Here is a 17141-nt window from a genome sequence, read left to right as displayed (position 1 = left end):
TCCACCCCACACACTCTTACTCTCTTCTTCAGCATCTCCTGTTATTTCCTCATTGGTGGATAGAAAAATGCTTCCCTAGCTCGTAATTCCGCTTTCTAGCTCTGTGCTGAAGAATTTTGAACCCAGCATCAGCTTGAACCACTCCCCAGCTCCACGCACAGAACAACACCTACACCCGGACTACAATCGAAGCGAAGGTTGAAGCTGTGCTGCAGCAGTGTGTACTTACCTTTCTTCCGGAGGGGGTTTGGGTTTTACAGAAAAAATGAATACCACTTTTACAGACTTTTCTCCCCCTTCAGCAGATGCCCGCGCTAGGAATGCTTCTCTTATTCATATTTTTATATAATTATAAAATTTTCCTTCGCATGCTCATGCACACCATTACGACGCCAGCCATGCAGTCATTTCTTCCGTTTTTCCGTCCATCTAGTGCGCCTCGCAACCGCTTAACCCTTGGGTGTACAACATGCACTCTTGGAGAGCTGTTAAAATCTCCCAAAAGTAAATAATACAATTGATTACACTCTTGCGTGTCGTTTGCAAATTTATATTTACATAATAGATGGTTGTGATTTTAAAAGTCTTTTAACATTTCCCGCTCTCTCTCTCTCATACACACGCACTCTACTTGAAGGGTTAAAATGACTTTCTCAGCCGAATGATTTTGTGCGGCCCTTTTGTGCTTTAAAATTTTTACGCTTCTACCACGATGTTTGCGATGTTCGTTTTTCCAATTCAATTATCTCCGCACATCGTTTTTAGCCTACCCAATGTTGTTCTTCCCATTTTCTCCCATTTTCTTACTGGTATGGGTACTCGGAAGCCGGTTCCTTTATTGTAAGACTATTGGAATTATGATTTTGTACATATGGTACGGTGTGGTCTGTCTGCTTTATACAGCTTTTTTTTTTGTTTTAAATAGAACTCCAAACTGCTTGTGATAACTTTTTCCATCTCAAGGAACACAACGCCAACGGAAGCTTCTACTTGGCGTCTCTGCTTATTGTTGCGTCCTCCGCGTCAGCAGCGAGATTCATGGTAAACTTTTGCCCGAGGTTAATGGAAATGAGACTATACAAAATTCACGAAACCACCACCAACATGGCTGGGCGGCCTCGGGTGGCCTCCAAGTGCTCTCTCTCTCTCCCACTTTCTCGCTTTTGCTCTGCGTCATCAGCCTCAACTTGGCACGGGAAACTTTTCCAACCTTTTACGAGAAAAATATATATAATTTTCTCATTAAACTTACAGTTTTTACGACTTTTATCGTAACTCAAGCGTTGGCCCAGTGTTTCTGTGACGGGTGGAGTGAAGAGGGGTGAAAGGGAGGAAACCGAGGGGGGCTTGGGGTCTCATTTGCAGGAACGATGCCAACGAGACGCTAACGAGTGTTGCCTATTAAAATGGATAAGAGCAGAAGGTGTAGCGCAAATGAGCCTCGGCGAGGCTTCGTGCACAAAAGAAAGGCAAGCAAAACTGCAGAAAGAGGATGTAAAGGGGGTAAAAAGTTCGCAAGGAAACTTACAAAACTTTGCCTCAAAAGTGGTGCACACCACCACCGCCACCATCACCGGCACGCCATTTTTGTGTTCGCGGCGGGCAACTAGATTGCTGCTTTCGCTCCTCCCTCGCTGCTGCTGCTGATGCTGCTGCGTATCCTCTTCCGGAGTGGCGCAAAGTGTACGCCTGGTGTAGTTTGTTGGTGTGATAAGAAACGGAGTGTTTGTGTTGCGTAAAGTCGCGACCAAAAGACAGGTCGTTTGGTGTACATTTTTACTATTTCTTATCGGATTTTACCATCGAGTTGGAGAATCGGAAACGGGGCGAGAATAATGAATGAGCTTATCTCGTGCGCCACAATCTGAGCCACGTTTTGATAACGGTTTTTGGGTTTAAATATTTAAAGCTCTTTTCCTGAGACTGAGACAAAGTGGATTTGCTTTTCTTGCACATTAACAGTTAAATTGCTACAGCATGATGATGATATGCTTATTTTACACCCAATATTCATCCCCATTTTCCACTGTCTCTAATAGTAGCAGCTCTGTTCCGTTTTCACTCGAAGTCGTCCTGCTTTTTTCCGCCGGTCCACTAGCGAACCTGCTTGCTTGCGGTCAGTGTGGTCTGCGGAGTCGCATTTATCTTCATTTGCTTCTATTTAAAATCAAATAAAACCATAAATCCGATGCTTTACCCTACCACCACGGCTGACCGGAGAGAATGAAGAAGAAGGATCGAAAAATCCGCAAACGTGTGTGTGTCGACGCCATCAAACTCTTCGTTCGTTGGTTGGGTTTTGTGCTCCGTTCCTCTGTGTGTGTGGCGAAAAAAACGAAGAGGTATCTTGTTTCCTGTGCTGTGAACACTGGTTCCTCGCGCTTCTACGCCACTACGACGGAAGGATAAACCGCCCTTGGGAGGGTAATTTTTTCTCACTTTCGCGTGTGTCCTTTTTTTCAGCTGCCGGCCATTTGCCGGACCTTCTGGAGCGAATCTTTCCCACCAACCGATGGGGGAGATGGATGGTTTTGCACTAGCAGGCAGATAGCTCGCATCGCATGGTTGTTGCTTCCATGTTGTGGTTTTTTGTGGTCAGTGGTCAGATGAGCAGCGAAACAACGGGCCGAACCAAAAAAAAAACTCTTCCCCAAAACAAAAGCAAAGCCAAGAGCACGACCACAACAACATGTTGCCAAAAAAGCGAGAAACACAAAAAAACACCCACATATGCACAGCACAACCTTCCGGCCGGGGACGAAAGGACGTGCTTTTCCACACCTTTGCATAGAACACGCTCTCTTGTATGTTTCTTTTTGTCGGCATTGTTCTGGGAGTCCGGGATGTCCGTCGTGTGTAGTACGGAGGGACACTTTCCCGTACGATTTTCCCTTTCCGCTCAAAACGTCGCAGTGGTGGTGGTGATGGTGGACAGCATCTGTGTGAAAAATGGCAACGGGTTTGGCAAGGATGTAAATGAATGCGGAGTGTTCGGTGAGAACCGTTCTTTAAACCGCGAAACAACCTGCTTGACCATGTCTAATTCAGTTAATGTTGAACCACTTTAGCCGGTATTTCAGAGCACTGGTCTGTCCAAAGCAATGCTCTTCTCATGGCCGGCACTGTTCAGTCCAATCTAATGTATGTGTGTGCAAGTTTGGTTAATTTGTCTCCGGTTTCGGGCGGAATGTTACTCCATGTGTGGAGTAACAAGTCACAGTAATTGTGAAAAATAACACGCACACTGCCCGTTATAAATTACGCCTAAGTGTTCCCTAGGGCAAGGCATTCACTCACTCACTATCTCTCTCTCTCTCTCTCTCTCTCTCTCTCTCTCTCTCTCTCTCTCTCTCTCTCTCTCTCTCTCTCTCGCGGGAAACGGATCATCTGCAATGATTTAACCCCAGAGTCACGCGACGCAACTGGGGACAGGCAAGAAAAAAGAGTTACACTTCACGATATTATAATTCTACATTATCGTTAATTAAAGGAGGATGTATTGTTTTTTTTCTCATGTAATAATTTTGCTAACAGATGCTAGTTTTCGTAGAAAGCGCATTCTGCCTAAACCTTTTTTTTATTACTTTTTTACAGAGACTTGCACCACCTCCCCAAATTGACTCGTTTTACAGTGCGTGCAGTTTAGTGTGCTATCGTCTGTAGGTTCACACATGATTCGATTTTCCACTTCATTAGTGGAAGGCGAAGGGTGACTGACAAAATGTGAAGACTACTCCTGCTGTTTTTCCCATAGAAGGAAGGTACTGTTTCATTGATCGAACTGATTGTTTGCGTCCTGTTTTACCTTACTGAAGACATTGCATACGGTCTCTACTCACCCTATTGACCATTACTGGTCATATTGACCGATTGACCAGCAACTTGGGACTGCACACAGATCAAAAGGATTCCTGGTCTGTCAACAAGGATGCACAAACAAACTCTGCGCGTAAAAAAGGACCGCTAGCTCTATTCTAGACAGAGAGGGTCAGATATCTTGACGGATTGCTTTAATTCCATTCCGGTTTTGCCACCAGCAAGAAAAGGGTCAGACTTGAACTGGAAAACCCCCTTCCTGTTCATCCCTTCGAAAGCCGCGGAAAGGGGATTGAAAAATAGAAGGTCAAACAGCGCATGTTAACTATAGGGAACGGATGACGTAGGATAATGCTCTTCGGACACAAAGGTATATAAACACGATTCTTCATACCGTACCGTATATATTCAAGAAATTAGATCACTCTCCCAAACATACGCCTCTCCAGCTCGTCCGGATTGATCTGCAGAAAGTCTTTCGTCTTTGCCTTCAAATGATCCAGCGCAACGGCCGCCTGCAGCTTGGTAACGTCATCTTTGTCCGTTGCGATGACATGTTTTAAAAATCTGTAGATTAACAGTAGATATTCCTGAAAGTCCATCAGCCCATCGATTCCCTCGAGCAGCTGTGACAGCACCAAAATTGCAGCCCTTTTCGCCGGGAGATAGCTATCCGTTTCCACGATTGATTTAATACCGGTAAAGAGCTGTAAAGAGGTAGGAATTGAACACTGTATTAACGGCTACACAAACACAAGACAACACAATGTACATACCTCATAGAAAAAGTGATGCACCTGGTAGGAAAGAATCCGACATACGCTTCCAACGTTCGACAGGCTCGATGTGCGGAACTCATCCACAGCGTTGCGCGTGCCGGTTAGGAAGCAATTCAGCAACGTATCGCGATAACGGACCGCAAACGGACCCAACGTTTCGACTGTCTTAACTGTCGCTTCGCCTATCTTAAGCCGATAATCAATTTCATTGCTCTCATTAAGATACTCCTTCACTAACTCATCGACGACTTCCGCCTCCAGCACGTCGCAAAGTGCCACAAGCAATCGCACGGAGTTCAGGAACGCATAGCTTTCCTCGTCGCGTAAGTTGACCAGTGCGAGTATTAAGATTTTATGTCGCTGGGCAATCGTTTCGGGATCGCGTTCTTTCAATAGCTTCAGCAACAGGGTCGTTCCATACACCTTGCAGTACGGTTGCTGGTCCGAACAGAGACTAAGCGCATTCAGGCAGGGCGATTCCGAGAGGTCGTCGTGTTCGGAAGTCGATGGTCCGTGGCAAAGTAGATCGATTTGTACCTTTAGTGCATCGCTACAGCTCGCCGAATTGCGATACCGCAGTAGAAGCTTCAAAATGTCGGCCACATCGTAACGATTGCGGATGCGTTGCAAAAATTCCTGGAAAATCGATAGAACAACCTCCAAGATGTCGGAATTTTGTCGGGCACTACACTCCGTAGTATCGATGGCTTTCGTTAGCGATGCGGTTAGTATGGTCAAAATCTCCTTCGGATTGTCGTACAATTGGCTGTGGAAGTGTTTGTGGCTAATGAGATCCATCAGCGATTGAATGAGCGTGTACTTTTGGTGGAAGCGATTGCAAAGCAGAGTGTCACGTTCCACGCCATCCAACAGCGGTTCGGGTTCATGCGAGCTGCCCGTCCACGTGCCTGCCAATAGCTCGCTAAGCAGTGTAAGGAAGACATCGTACAGCAACAGGTTTCGATTGGAGGCTTTCAGCACGTCAACCAATACTGGAAGTAGATTTTCTGTGTCGGATTCTTGATCACTGGTAGCGGGTCCTATCTGCAAACTGTAATTGGTGTCGTTTTCAGCGCATTTGTATATCACTCTTGGATGTAGCTGATACTTTCCAACGTCTCCTTCTGTGCGATTGAGCAACAGCGAATTTAAAATCGTTGTCAGTTCTTGTTTCGTGCGATTGCTCAAACAGAATACGATTAAATTGTGCAGATAGGTGTGATCTTCGCAGGCAGGTGGAAGCATCGTCAGCAGCTTTAGGCAGATCGGTAGATAAGGCACAAGCAAAAACGATGGCAAGGAGCTAACTGTAGATCCTGTAAAAGCCATGTTGCATTCGAGCAAATTGCTCAACAATCCTAATCTCTCCTGCACCACGCATCCGGCCACCAATTCCTGGGGAGCGGCAAGCTCTCGAAAACTTCGGAAGAAGTACTCCTCGATGCGTGCATGCAGTTCACGATATGGAGCTGGCAGTTGCATAAATCGCTTGAGACATTCGATGCAGATGGTCGCATACGTTACCGCCTCTTGGGTGTCTTGCTGCACGGCCCAATGGTAGAATTCGAAGCAGTCGGATAATACCTGCCGGTAGAACTTTTTCGTGTGCCCTTTGCTGGATACAATCTTTGCAATCACTTCACCTTTACGCCATGATGGGGCACTTTCGCTTGTTTGATCGCCGGAAAGCAGGATCCTACAGAGGACAGGAAAGCCACCCGGTTCACCCGTGAGGTGTAGCAAATCGTTGTGTAGTGCTTTTGCCAGTTCCAGGGGCAATCCTGGGGAGCCTTTTATCACCAGCAAACTTCTAAACATGTGTTCCCTGGGAAAGGCCGGGAGGCTATTGTTTTGCATCAAAGTGGTTTTTGCGAGACTATAGCTGGCTGCTAAGAAATCGATCACAGTGTCTGCTAGTCGTGGATGAAGAGCTAACAGTTTCGTTTCAAACACCCGACGAAATTGGGCCGTGCAGTAGGTGAGCCTTCGCACACGTTCCTGCTCTTCTAGCTTCAACATCAGCTGGGCTTCACATTTCGATACGCCACGCAGTTCACGGGGAAGGTACAGATGGAGCGTGAATTGGCGCACAAGATCGATCGTGGTAAGGTATTGTGCCTGATCGTGTAAGTTTATCACTTCGTCACTTTCGGCCGTTGGGTTTTGCTTCTCCACCAGCCCTTGGACTGCAAATTCCGTCAGTACGGCACAGTACTGCACAGCGACTTTCCACAGTATATCGGTGCTTGGCTCTTCCGTAGGAAATGGGCAGGATTGTATTGATTGTAAACATTTTTCAAGCTTGGGTAGCGTGATATCTACGAGGAAAGGAAAGGATGATCAGCCACATGGCCATAGCGTGGTTACCGGATGTCTTACCCTTGGGCTTCAAATTGGCCGTGCTTGTTATCACGTCGCGAAGCGCTTTAATCTCCATTCCAATAACAATTACTCCACGTGCCTTAGGCAATAAACTCCTATTGTATTCGTAATTCTAACAAGCGGAGGAACAACTTTCTACCAGCAGCCAGAGATTCTGAAACAATAATAATCAACATGTTTGTTTGGATTCATGCCTTCTGCCGTCTGTCAAATCCTTAGCTTGAGAGCGAGACAAGCATACGCATACGAGTGAGACGCAGTGAGGCTATTTCGAGGGTTTTGTCTCGAATGATGTTTTGCAAAATCATCAAAACTACATGTTTATCCGCCGTCTAACAATGAAAATTCCCGCTCTTTGATTGATTATGTCGTGGTTTTATTCAGTGACACATTTCCAAATCAATAGCATTAAGCAAAACAATGAGACGATAGAGACACACCACAGTAATCCGGACCCGCGCAACTGTCCGCGGAACGCCAATCTAGTCCATCTTCGCCAGTTCACAGCAGTAACCCTCCACGCAAAGCAAGGACCAGATGCAACACGGACCCTCCTTGGACTTTGTAGTCTTGGGCGGTTTTGTCATCGTTCCTACAAAAGAGTGCAAACACCCCAATGGATGAGATCATCGTACAAATGGTACGCAGCGTTCGTTTTTGCTGCGGGCATCCGGAGAAAACTCACATCTGTTTGCCGGAAAAGATCAACCGCTGCTGCTGCGGGGGGATGCCTTCCTTCTCTTCCACTCGCTCCTTGATCCGGTCCACTTTGTCCGTGGGTTCAATGTCGATTTCAATTTCTTTGCCGGTCAGGGTCTGCGCGAACGGCGGCCCCAACAGTTTCCGGGTGATGCAAGGTCGCGAACAGGGCACCAGAATGGGGAAAATCAATCGTTTGAGCATGTTTAACGTTCTCCCGGGCATCTAACAAACCACATTACCTTCACTTTGATCAACATGATGACGAAGATTTGCAGAGATTTTGCACTTATTTCAAGGAAAGCCACAAACAAACCAGCAAACAATTCCGCTCCGTATGCTTTTCTTATTTTTCTATTTCTGCATCTGTCAAAAGTGCTCGAGCGCGCTCGTGCTGCTCGAAACTGTTCGAAAACGGTGCGGCGAAAAAACGAACGAACCGAGGGCGAACTGTCAAACTCAAAATGTCACAATATCATTAAAAAAATAACACGCACGTTTTGTTGTGCTGCCCGCACTTTCCGTACTATTTCGTGAATAAAAGTGATAAATTACCATGAGCGACTCGGAATCCGATGCCGGCGATCAGACCGCAGGTATTGAGCATTTCGATGGGCCGGTGGAAAATGCGTGGTTGTTGAAAATTCCCGAATTCAAGCCAGAAGACAACCCCAACGGGCTGCTGGAGGAGAGCTCGTTCTCCTGCCTGTTTCCAAAGTATCGCGAAAAGTACATCAAAGAATGTTGGCCCCTGGTCGTGAAGGCACTCGGTACACACCACATCAAAGCGGACCTGGACCTCATCTTGGGCAACATGACCGTGCGAACCACGCGCAAAACGTGGGACCCCTACATCATCCTGAAGGCGCGCGATCTCATCAAACTGCTCTCCCGATCGGTGCCCTTCGAACAGGCGGTCAAGGTGCTGGAGGATGAGATTGGCTGCGACATCATCAAGGTGAAGAACCTGGTCGCGAACAAGGAAAAGTTTGTCAAACGCCGCAGCCGACTGATTGGTCCGAACGGATGTACGCTAAAGTCGTTGGAGCTGCTTACGAACTGCTACGTGCTGGTGCAGGGTGCCACCGTCTCGGCAATTGGACCGTACAAGGGCCTCCAGTGCGTGCGGAAGGTGGTGGAAGAGACGATGAAAAACATCCACCCGATCTACAACATCAAAGCCCTCATGATCAAGCGCGAGCTGATGAAGGACGAAAATCTGCGGGAGGAAAATTGGGAACGTTTTCTGCCCCGCTTCCAGTCGAAGAACACCACCAAACGCAACAAACCGAAGGTGGTTAAGAAGAAGAAGGAATACACACCGTTCCCGCCACCGCTGCAGGATAGCAAGATCGACAAACAGCTCGCATCCGGCGAGTACTTCCTCACCGACGAGCAGAAGCGCTCCAAAAAGCGACAGGAACAGGTGGACAAGGAGAAGCGTGACGCGACCGTGCAGAAGGAACGTCGCGAGCGGGACTTTGTGGCTCCGGAAGAAACGAACCGAAGGACGGCCAAGGCCAACTCGGCCGACACGCCGCTGGATGTGAAATCGCTGAAAGGCAAGATTGCAAAAGCCAACAAACGGGCGGCAAAGTCGTAAAGAAGCGCGAGTGCATTTAAGAAAGTAACAAAACGTCAATAAACAAATTTACTGTACATTCTCTCTCTCCCAAATGGCTACAAATGTGTGGTGCTTATCTGTGTGTGTCTGTGTGTGGTGTCACATCGTTACACTTTCCCTCTCGCATTCCAAAAAACCCTCTAGAAAAACATGTAGCTTAAAGATAGGTCACAGGCCTCGTCCAGTTTTCGTTGCAGTATTTCCTTCTCCTCCGGCGAACGCTCGTTCACGATCGACATGCAGCTGTCCTCCTCGTCCTCCTCGTCCTCATCGGTGTTGCCCGTCGTGCCTCCCTCGCTCGAGGACAACTGTTCGCCAATGATTTTGCGCAGCTCGTGGTGCGACTCTTTGGACGCGGCGTCCAGCGTTTGCTTCACTTGCAGATAGATGCTTTCGGCCTGCTCGAGCACCGCTGCCAGATTCAAGTTGCCGGACAGTTCGTTCACGTGCTTCAGAATCTCGGTGAAGCTAAACTGCCCATCGATAAACACGTCCATCTCCTGGTCCAGGATGGCAACGCACACGAACAGATGGAAGTTGGGACAGGGCAGCCCGGTCCACAGCACCTCCCACAGGTGCATTATGTCCGAGTTGGAAAATTCGCGCTTAAACCACACCAGCAGCCAGCGGAAGCAGAAGTACATGTTTTCCGACTGGTTTTCGCGCATATAGTTGAACAGCCGCTCGTTCACGAACGACAGCAGCACGCGCAAATGTTCGAGCTGCAGCTTCATGCCCTTCTGGTCGATATCGAAGTTGGCAAAGACTTTGTGCATGAAGCCCACGAAGCACCAGAAGCTTTCCGCCTCGTTCTGCACCAGGCTGAGGATCGGGGCGAGCAGATCGCTCATTCCCTGCACGTACCCCAGGTCGAAGTTGTACATGACGTACGTCATCAGGATGTCCTGCAGCTTGGCTAGGTTGGGGTTATCGTCACCGGCGAAGAACTCGTACGTCCGATCGGTGCGCTTCACGTCCTTCTCGATCTGGCACTTGCGCTCCCGGTAGCCGGTAAAGTTGTGCTCCTGCGTTGGCGTCATCGTAAGCCACTGGAACTTCATTTGAAAGTATTCCTGCGTTTTGTGTGCCCTTCGCTCGTCCCGCTGCTGGGTGGTGTGCTCCCAGACGTCCAACCCGAGCAGATACTTCCACACTTCCGCTCGTATATCTTGCTTGATGCCCTGGATGAGAGGAAACGTTTGATTAATGGAATTGTTCTTCGATAGATCATGCCGTACTTACCCCTCGGAAAATGATCTCTTTCACACGCTCCGGATCCGAGATGGATCCATTAGGGCACTTGACGTCCTCCCACGTGCCGGCATCCAAGGGAAGCCCTCGGTGTACTGGTGGCCGTGGAGCAAGCTTTCTAGTTTCCGTTCCATTCGTTTCGCCATTATCGGTAACAGGAACACCACCGTGACTTTCGTCCGTTGAGTGGCGATCCGCAGCTGCATCCTGGACACGGGCGTTCAAGTTACTCAACCGCAGCTCACCCGGCAGCGTGCTCTGAGAAGCCGGTCGATGTATCGGAAGGATTTGCTGCACGTTGGCAAGCTTCGACAGCATATCCATGTACGGCCGTGGCCGTGGCCGAGCCCGTATGTCGGCAATGTTGAGCTCGGAGAACGACTTCTGCAGCTTGTCCTGGTCCGGGTCGTCAATGCATCGGTAAAAGTTCTTGCGATGTGTGCTCTTGCGCACGCAGCGAAACCGTTCCAGCAGCTGCAGTAGCACACTGGTCGACGTTTGCCGGAACAGATACACACTGTGCACAGTGTGGTCGTGGTTGTAGAACCGTAGCTCGTCCTTGTGCGTTTCGAGACCCTTCAGATCGCGCAGAAACACGCGAATGGACAGTTTGGCTTTTGTTGGCGCACCGGTCGCGGGCTCCTCACTGGTGGCGCGACTGCTCGGTGAACTGCCCGGTCCAGAGACGGTCGACGTCGGACATGCTATCGAAGCAGGTTGCGCTGGTTGCTGTGGAGACGGCTGGCGAGAGATTGGATCGACCAGCGACCAGCCACTTTCGAGACTTTCGGAATCGGTGATATCGCACGTTTCCGGCTTCCACTCGAACACGTGCAGATTCGTCTTGATGCACTGGCCAAACGTTAGGATGCCTTCCGCATTCAGCACCGAGATGTAGGTAGCGTTAGCTTTCTTCAGCAACACACCGTTTTGGATGAATTTTTCCTGCTCACCGATGAGTAGTGTCGCACCGTAGGTTGCACCAAGAAAGAACCAACATTTTGGAATCATTAGCACCAAAAAGTGAAAATTACCGTCACTTTCCAAGGACACCCATACGATGACCCCCGAATGGATGGACCCACCCCACTTCCCTCTCCCACACGAACGGTTGCGCTTACCTCTATGCCACTCTCGTTGTCCATGTCGTCGTTGTCCTTTGAAAACGCAGGGGTGGGGGGAGAGACTGTGGTTCGTTGTCTGCCAGACCTGATGACGACACCTTTGGTAGACAGTGGCTCGTTTTTGTTCTCTTTTCCTTCCCGAGCGATATCTTTTAGTCACACTCACTACGCATTAACTCCCCAGTCGGAGGATTACGTGGACTGATTTGAAACTGCATTAGAAATTGTAGTCACTACAATCGCAGCTCGAGCTCGATGCACAATGTCGCAGACGGTTTTGTTTATTTCGTTCGTTTTAGCATTTATTTTGAGGACGTACGCCGTTGTCTGATGAAATGAATGCAAAACGCTGACTCGTTCTCATACGCAACAATAAGAAAACAATAGAAATGTTTTTCTTGTTTTTTTTTTTGTTCTCTTCCAGTTGTCACAACATCACCCCGAATAGCATCGGAAGAGGTTGGCTCATGCAGGTGGCAATGACATACGATTGTGACAGTTCACATTGATATGGTGGAGAAAGTGAGAATGTGCTTTTTCGATTTATTTTATCGTCATAAGATTCATTTGATGATTTGTAATCGAAAAAGGTTATCATCAATATTATCAATCAGTGCGTTACATTATTCAATTGAAAATTGAGCACTTGAAATTTGTGAAATATTTCATGCCATCCCTCTGCTAGCGCCATATTGAAATTCCAACCACTAGGCACCGTCAGGCTGTCAGCGATGTAAACAATCTATTATTTAATGTTTATATTTTGCTGCAGATGCAGAAACGAAACACACAAAAAAGTGTTTTACAATCTCACAATCAGACGAAGCTTTGAATAAGCAAATGTGTGTTTAGTGAATGTACTTCCTTGAGTTTGGAATAAACAACATAGAATTGTATGAACTAATGATGTTAAATTAAATTATCGACAAACCTTCCTACCTGCACAAGCAACGCAACTTGAGTAACCAACATGAAGCGTGTGTTGGATGTAGAGTACAAAAATGTGCCCGTCGGGAAGTCGCGTGATAAAACGATTCGTTCCCGCAACAAGCGAAAGTGCAAGCGCAAGAAAAATGCCCGCACGATTAAGCGCTTCTGGCAAGCGAAGGAAGGGACGGTGCACCATCACAGTACAGCACAGCATCACTACGACCCGCGACATCCAGCTGCTGCTTTGATGCGACGCCTGCCTGCGACGAATCCGTGCTCCGATATACGTCTTAAGCATGCCCAGAACATGTGGATCCGGGCGTACCATCGGGTGGTAAAATGGCACACCAAGCACCAAACCAACTACTGGAAGCAATGTGCCCAGCAGCTGAGAGCGGAAAACGATCGCCTGAAGCGTTCCGTGCTGGCCGCCGGCGGCAGCACTGCCAGGGAGGCAGCCGACAGTAGCGATTCCGAGCAGGATTATCAAGCTGAGGACGATCCGTTCGGTGACACCGAGGATGAAAGCACGGACGGTAAGCCTTTGGGGAGCATCTGGTGAAAGGAGTCTATTCGGGAGAATGGAAACGGAAGCGTAATGGGATGAATTGGGGCTTGGAATTGGATTGCGTAATGCGCGAGTCATTGTAGCACCTTTCCATTGGCCACCCGCACACTTGCGTGTTTTGCGTGTCTGTACCATGCGTGATGGGCGAACAGAAGAGAGGACGAGAAGGGTAGAAATAAAATAAATTTTATTTCTCTCAAGACGAATGGGTTCCGTCTGCATATGCAACCAATCCTTTTTCCCCCATTCTCTTTGCAGCAACAGAAGGATGCGGAGACCGACATCAACGGTCGCAACGACAACAAACCACCGGAGAGGAGGAAGAGCGAGACGAGCTGGACGAGGAGTTTCTCGCGTTCATGGAAGTGTCGGCCCGGCATCGGCTCGAGCATCGACGGCAGAAAAATGAAAGTGTTCATTAATTAGATTTATGAATAAATTAAGACCGATTAAAGCGCCCGTTTTTTGTTCGGGTGTCGAGGTGTAGTACCCCCCCTTACAACCCATTGTCCTGCAAAATTCGTCGAAGAGAAGGCGCGCGTTACGCAACCGAACCGAACCAAACCGAACGCCGCAAAAGAGATCTCGCACGCTGATGAACGCCCGTGGGACGGCGCGGGGAAACGTGTGGTAGTGATCCGGATCTGGAGGATCATTAAAATCAGATCACTTGCCACCGGTTAAGCCGACGCGTTCGCTTGTATCGCGCCGTCCCCTCTGTTCTGTCCTTCCTTATTTATATGGAGATTAAGCGCGGCTCATATTTGGGCTGGCCCGTTTTCGACACCTTCGAATTGACGGCTGCGTTACGCGCGTCCCGCGATTGCCCGCTGATAATGCCCGCCCGCCGAAAGTGGTTTCACTTTTTCGACCCCGAGCACACACAACACAACGCGAACGGCAAGATGGATTGCTGATAGATGGGTGAGTTTACACGAGCGAAATGGCCCGGCCAATCGGCAGTCTCTCCCGGCTGCTTCCACCCGCCGCTGTTGTTGTTGTTGTTCGTCACCCGCCGCGACCGTCGCTGGGGACTTGTGGATGTAAATTGATTGTTTCTGGCCGCGGGCGAGCGCTTGGTGGTGTGTATGTGATGGTTGATTGAAAATTAAATTTGACTCCTGCGTTGCTCGAGTTGGCGCCCGCGCGCGCCCGTACACTCTCTGTCCCTCTTCTGCCTTTGCCGTCGCGTTCTTCGTGCGATGTGCGAATGAGCGGGGCCGGCGCGAGAAGGATTGGCCCGGCTTAATCTCGTTCGTTGCTACGTAACGCGACGCCTTCAAGGCACATGTGGCACTGCGGCGAACAAGTGAAGGCAACCGAGAGACAGACGCACACACACACACATTGCGTACTCGTATATCTCCCTCGCATCCGTCCAGCGATACACGGCTCCGGTGCGTTTTTACAAGCCCCACATTCCACGTTTTCGTTTAATCTCTGCCCGCCCGGCCTGTCCGCGGGATGGAGTGCGCGCGCGAGTTCCAGTTTAACCAGAGCGTGTGTGTGTGTGTGTTTGCCATAGTAGACAGTCGAGCCGCGGTCCCCGGATCCCCGGTTCTCCTTTTCGTCAAACATTCTTTCCGGTTTCGGGTCCGGCCCGTGCGACTTCGCACACCCTTTTTGGCGTCAATTTTCGATTCCTTACCCCCCCGAATTGAAGCGGGTCAATTGCACACGGGCCGCGGTTTGGCAATTGGGGTGTTGGGCGGCGAAGAATCTGGGGAGAGAGAAGGGGGAAAAACAGCACACACAAGGCACGCCAGCGGTGAGGTTGGTGGAGAAGTGATGAATCAGTATGGAATATTTGGAGTGGTTAAAGGCGACGGTTTGAAGTGTTAAATTGTATTTCTCGTTTTTTGTTTCTGTTGTTGTTGCTTGCAGCCGTCCGTCCGTACGAAGAGTTTGTTGATCTGATCGACATCGTCGACTAAAAAAAATATCAAAAACACAGAAAGGACCTTCTTCAATGTCTAGCCATCACTAGCTATTCGGAAGGATCCAAACGGATGGGATGGAATCGATCCAATATCCCTTTGACTACTTTGATCGTTGTTTCTCTTTCCCAAGAATGACGCACGTCAGTCACATTCCACTCCCCGTCCTAAGTGTGCAGTGCCAAGTGCGTATTGTGCGTGTGTCGCTTTCGATGAATTTGCTTGTACCGGAGGTGCACATATCTACGGCCCACCAAAACCGGATGCAATCGAAAACCGAGAATAAGAAGAAGAAGCAAACGCCGAGCGATCCCAAAAATCTAACAGCAATTGATCGGGAAAAGGGGGGAAGACAACTGAGAGATGCTGCGAGACGACTGGGAGCGGTATGTTCCGATCTTCCTCCACCTGCATATGCGCTGCTCGCTGCTGCCTCCTCCGTAAAGGGTAAGGGACTGTGTGGCAGGGTGGCGGCAGCACAGGGTGGTTGTTCTTGTTCCGCTCGCACCGCACGCTGTTGATATTGCTGCTGTTATTAATTTCCTTATTATTATACACAGTGTTTTCCATCGCTATCCTTTCGTCCCCTTGGTTCCGTCCGGGCGGTGGGAAAGGAAGGGAGAGAGGCGGCTGCGCGCGGAGATCGGTACAAATGTGTGAGTCGGTGTGTGCCGCGCTCGCTGGTGGTGCATTTTTAGCTTCCCGGTCGCTCGATCTTGTGCCCGCCTGTTGTCCGGTTGGTTCGTCCACTTCGCTGCGCGTCGCCGAACCCCTTTCCAAGCCCGGTGCAGTCGTCCACCGGGCGACGCAGGCTCTCTCGCAGCATTCAGCCGACATTTCTCGTTATGTTCCGAATGGTATAAATTTTTGTTATCACATTAATATGTCGAATTCAATAACATACAGAATTACTTTTTCATCTTCTTGCCCACAAAATATTGAGCTGCTTGAGCTGCCTGGGCGAACCGCGAGCCTGGAAAGGGAGGTGGAAGCGCTGAAGAGTCCTCCCATCGTCGTCGTCGTCGTCGTCGTCGCCATCGTTGGAGTTTGCCTGGATCCGGGGAGGAAGACGGGACGGTAGGTTCGCTCGGTTTGCGCTTGTCGATTGGTTGTTCTTCTCTCCTGCGCCTTTCGCGTCGTTTCGCGAAGGCCATGCGGCGGTCGTGGTCCGGGTTGTTACACACACACACAGGTCCCCTCATCCTCCTGCTCCTCTTCCTCTTCGGTGTCGGGGCACACAATGCGATCGGAGAGTTAGCATTACACACAGCGCGCGGATTGCAGTTTGATCGACATTGTGGTGTGCATTGGCAGTGCAGTGCAGTGCAGTGGTGTGTTCTCCTCCGCATCGCCCTCACGTTTTTGCGCATAATCTGCTCGGTTGGGTTGGTTGGGATTCTTGTTCCTTCCTCCTTTCCGATCCAACCCCCTCCTTCTTCCTCTTTCGCCCCCCTGTTCCACATCCCCTGCCCGGGCTGGAGTGAGTTTCCGAACGACGGTTTGTCTTTCTTTGGAACTATTTATTTGCTTTTTTTTTGCCTGCTTGCTTGCTTGCTCCCACATTGTATTATGCTCGACGCTTTCGTTCTTCATTATGTTTTCGTATCGGTCCACCACCGTCCGCCACTGCACTTCAGCCTAACCGTTGCGTTATCCATCCCGAGGGGGTTTTTTTGTCTCTTTTCGCGGTGCATCGAGCAATCGCGGATCGATTTGTTGGACATTACACGGAGCTTGCTGACAATTTTTAAAAGATTCTTTTGTCCAAATCACTCATGAGAAGGTGTAGTCAAATTACTAGCCTTCATTGCGATACACACACATACAGAGTGTGTCCGAAAAGTGTGCCTGCAGCCTAAGCAACGCCCCAACCCAGCCCGGCTCAATCCCGTCTCTCCCCGTTCGTTTATCATTAAGTGCAAACATTCCTTTTCGCTCCATGTCAAGATGCTGTCCGTTCGGCCCAGCTCCGCACTCCTCTGCCTCCACCCGAACACCCCGGCGGGTCGTGATAGCACGAGGAGGCGAACG

The 17141-nt window shown here is 49.3% G+C and overlaps 5 protein-coding genes across 6 annotated transcripts; 2 read left to right on the top strand and 3 right to left on the bottom strand.

Moving 5' to 3' along the window:
- Nucleotides 1-4210: 4210 nt before the first annotated feature.
- Nucleotides 4211-7243, bottom strand: LOC120955937 (transport and Golgi organization protein 6). Its single transcript, XM_040377190.2, has 3 exons — nucleotides 6975-7243; nucleotides 4593-6913; nucleotides 4211-4523 (listed from the first exon to the last, which is right to left on the bottom strand). Exons 1-3 carry the CDS (start codon nucleotides 7030-7032, stop codon nucleotides 4233-4235), a joined length of 2670 nt encoding a protein of 889 aa, XP_040233124.2. The 5' UTR covers nucleotides 7033-7243; the 3' UTR covers nucleotides 4211-4232.
- An 88-nt stretch (nucleotides 7244-7331) lies between these two features.
- LOC120955940 (NEDD8) lies at nucleotides 7332-8051 on the bottom strand. The gene is made up of 3 exons (XM_040377193.2): nucleotides 7919-8051; nucleotides 7663-7793; nucleotides 7332-7569 (listed from the first exon to the last, which is right to left on the bottom strand). Exons 1-3 carry the CDS (start codon nucleotides 7934-7936, stop codon nucleotides 7479-7481), a joined length of 240 nt encoding a protein of 79 aa, XP_040233127.1. The 5' UTR covers nucleotides 7937-8051; the 3' UTR covers nucleotides 7332-7478.
- A 103-nt stretch (nucleotides 8052-8154) lies between these two features.
- LOC120955939 (KRR1 small subunit processome component homolog) lies at nucleotides 8155-9353 on the top strand. The gene has a single exon (XM_040377192.2). It carries the CDS (start codon nucleotides 8233-8235, stop codon nucleotides 9277-9279), a length of 1047 nt encoding a protein of 348 aa, XP_040233126.2. The 5' UTR covers nucleotides 8155-8232; the 3' UTR covers nucleotides 9280-9353.
- On the bottom strand, nucleotides 9270-12061 carry LOC120955938 (TBC1 domain family member 17). Its single transcript, XM_040377191.2, has 3 exons — nucleotides 11673-12061; nucleotides 10543-11496; nucleotides 9270-10481 (listed from the first exon to the last, which is right to left on the bottom strand). Exons 1-3 carry the CDS (start codon nucleotides 11694-11696, stop codon nucleotides 9441-9443), a joined length of 2019 nt encoding a protein of 672 aa, XP_040233125.1. The 5' UTR covers nucleotides 11697-12061; the 3' UTR covers nucleotides 9270-9440.
- A 138-nt stretch (nucleotides 12062-12199) lies between these two features.
- LOC120959158 (uncharacterized) lies at nucleotides 12200-13675 on the top strand. Of its 2 annotated transcripts, none has more exons than XM_040382347.2 (2): nucleotides 12200-13141; nucleotides 13438-13675. In XM_040382347.2, exons 1-2 carry the CDS (start codon nucleotides 12646-12648, stop codon nucleotides 13593-13595), a joined length of 654 nt encoding a protein of 217 aa, XP_040238281.2. In that variant the 5' UTR covers nucleotides 12200-12645; the 3' UTR covers nucleotides 13596-13675. The 2 variants fall into 2 exon arrangements, with proteins under 2 accessions (XP_040238281.2, XP_040238280.2); XM_040382346.2 differs by having other exon boundaries at nucleotides 13432-13675.
- The last annotated feature ends 3466 nt before the right edge of the window (nucleotides 13676-17141 follow it).

Source organism: Anopheles coluzzii, chromosome 3, assembly GCF_943734685.1.
Source record: "Anopheles coluzzii chromosome 3, AcolN3, whole genome shotgun sequence".
Taxonomy (NCBI): Eukaryota; Metazoa; Arthropoda; class Insecta; order Diptera; family Culicidae; genus Anopheles; species Anopheles coluzzii.
This window is presented reverse-complemented; position numbering and strand designations above follow the sequence as displayed.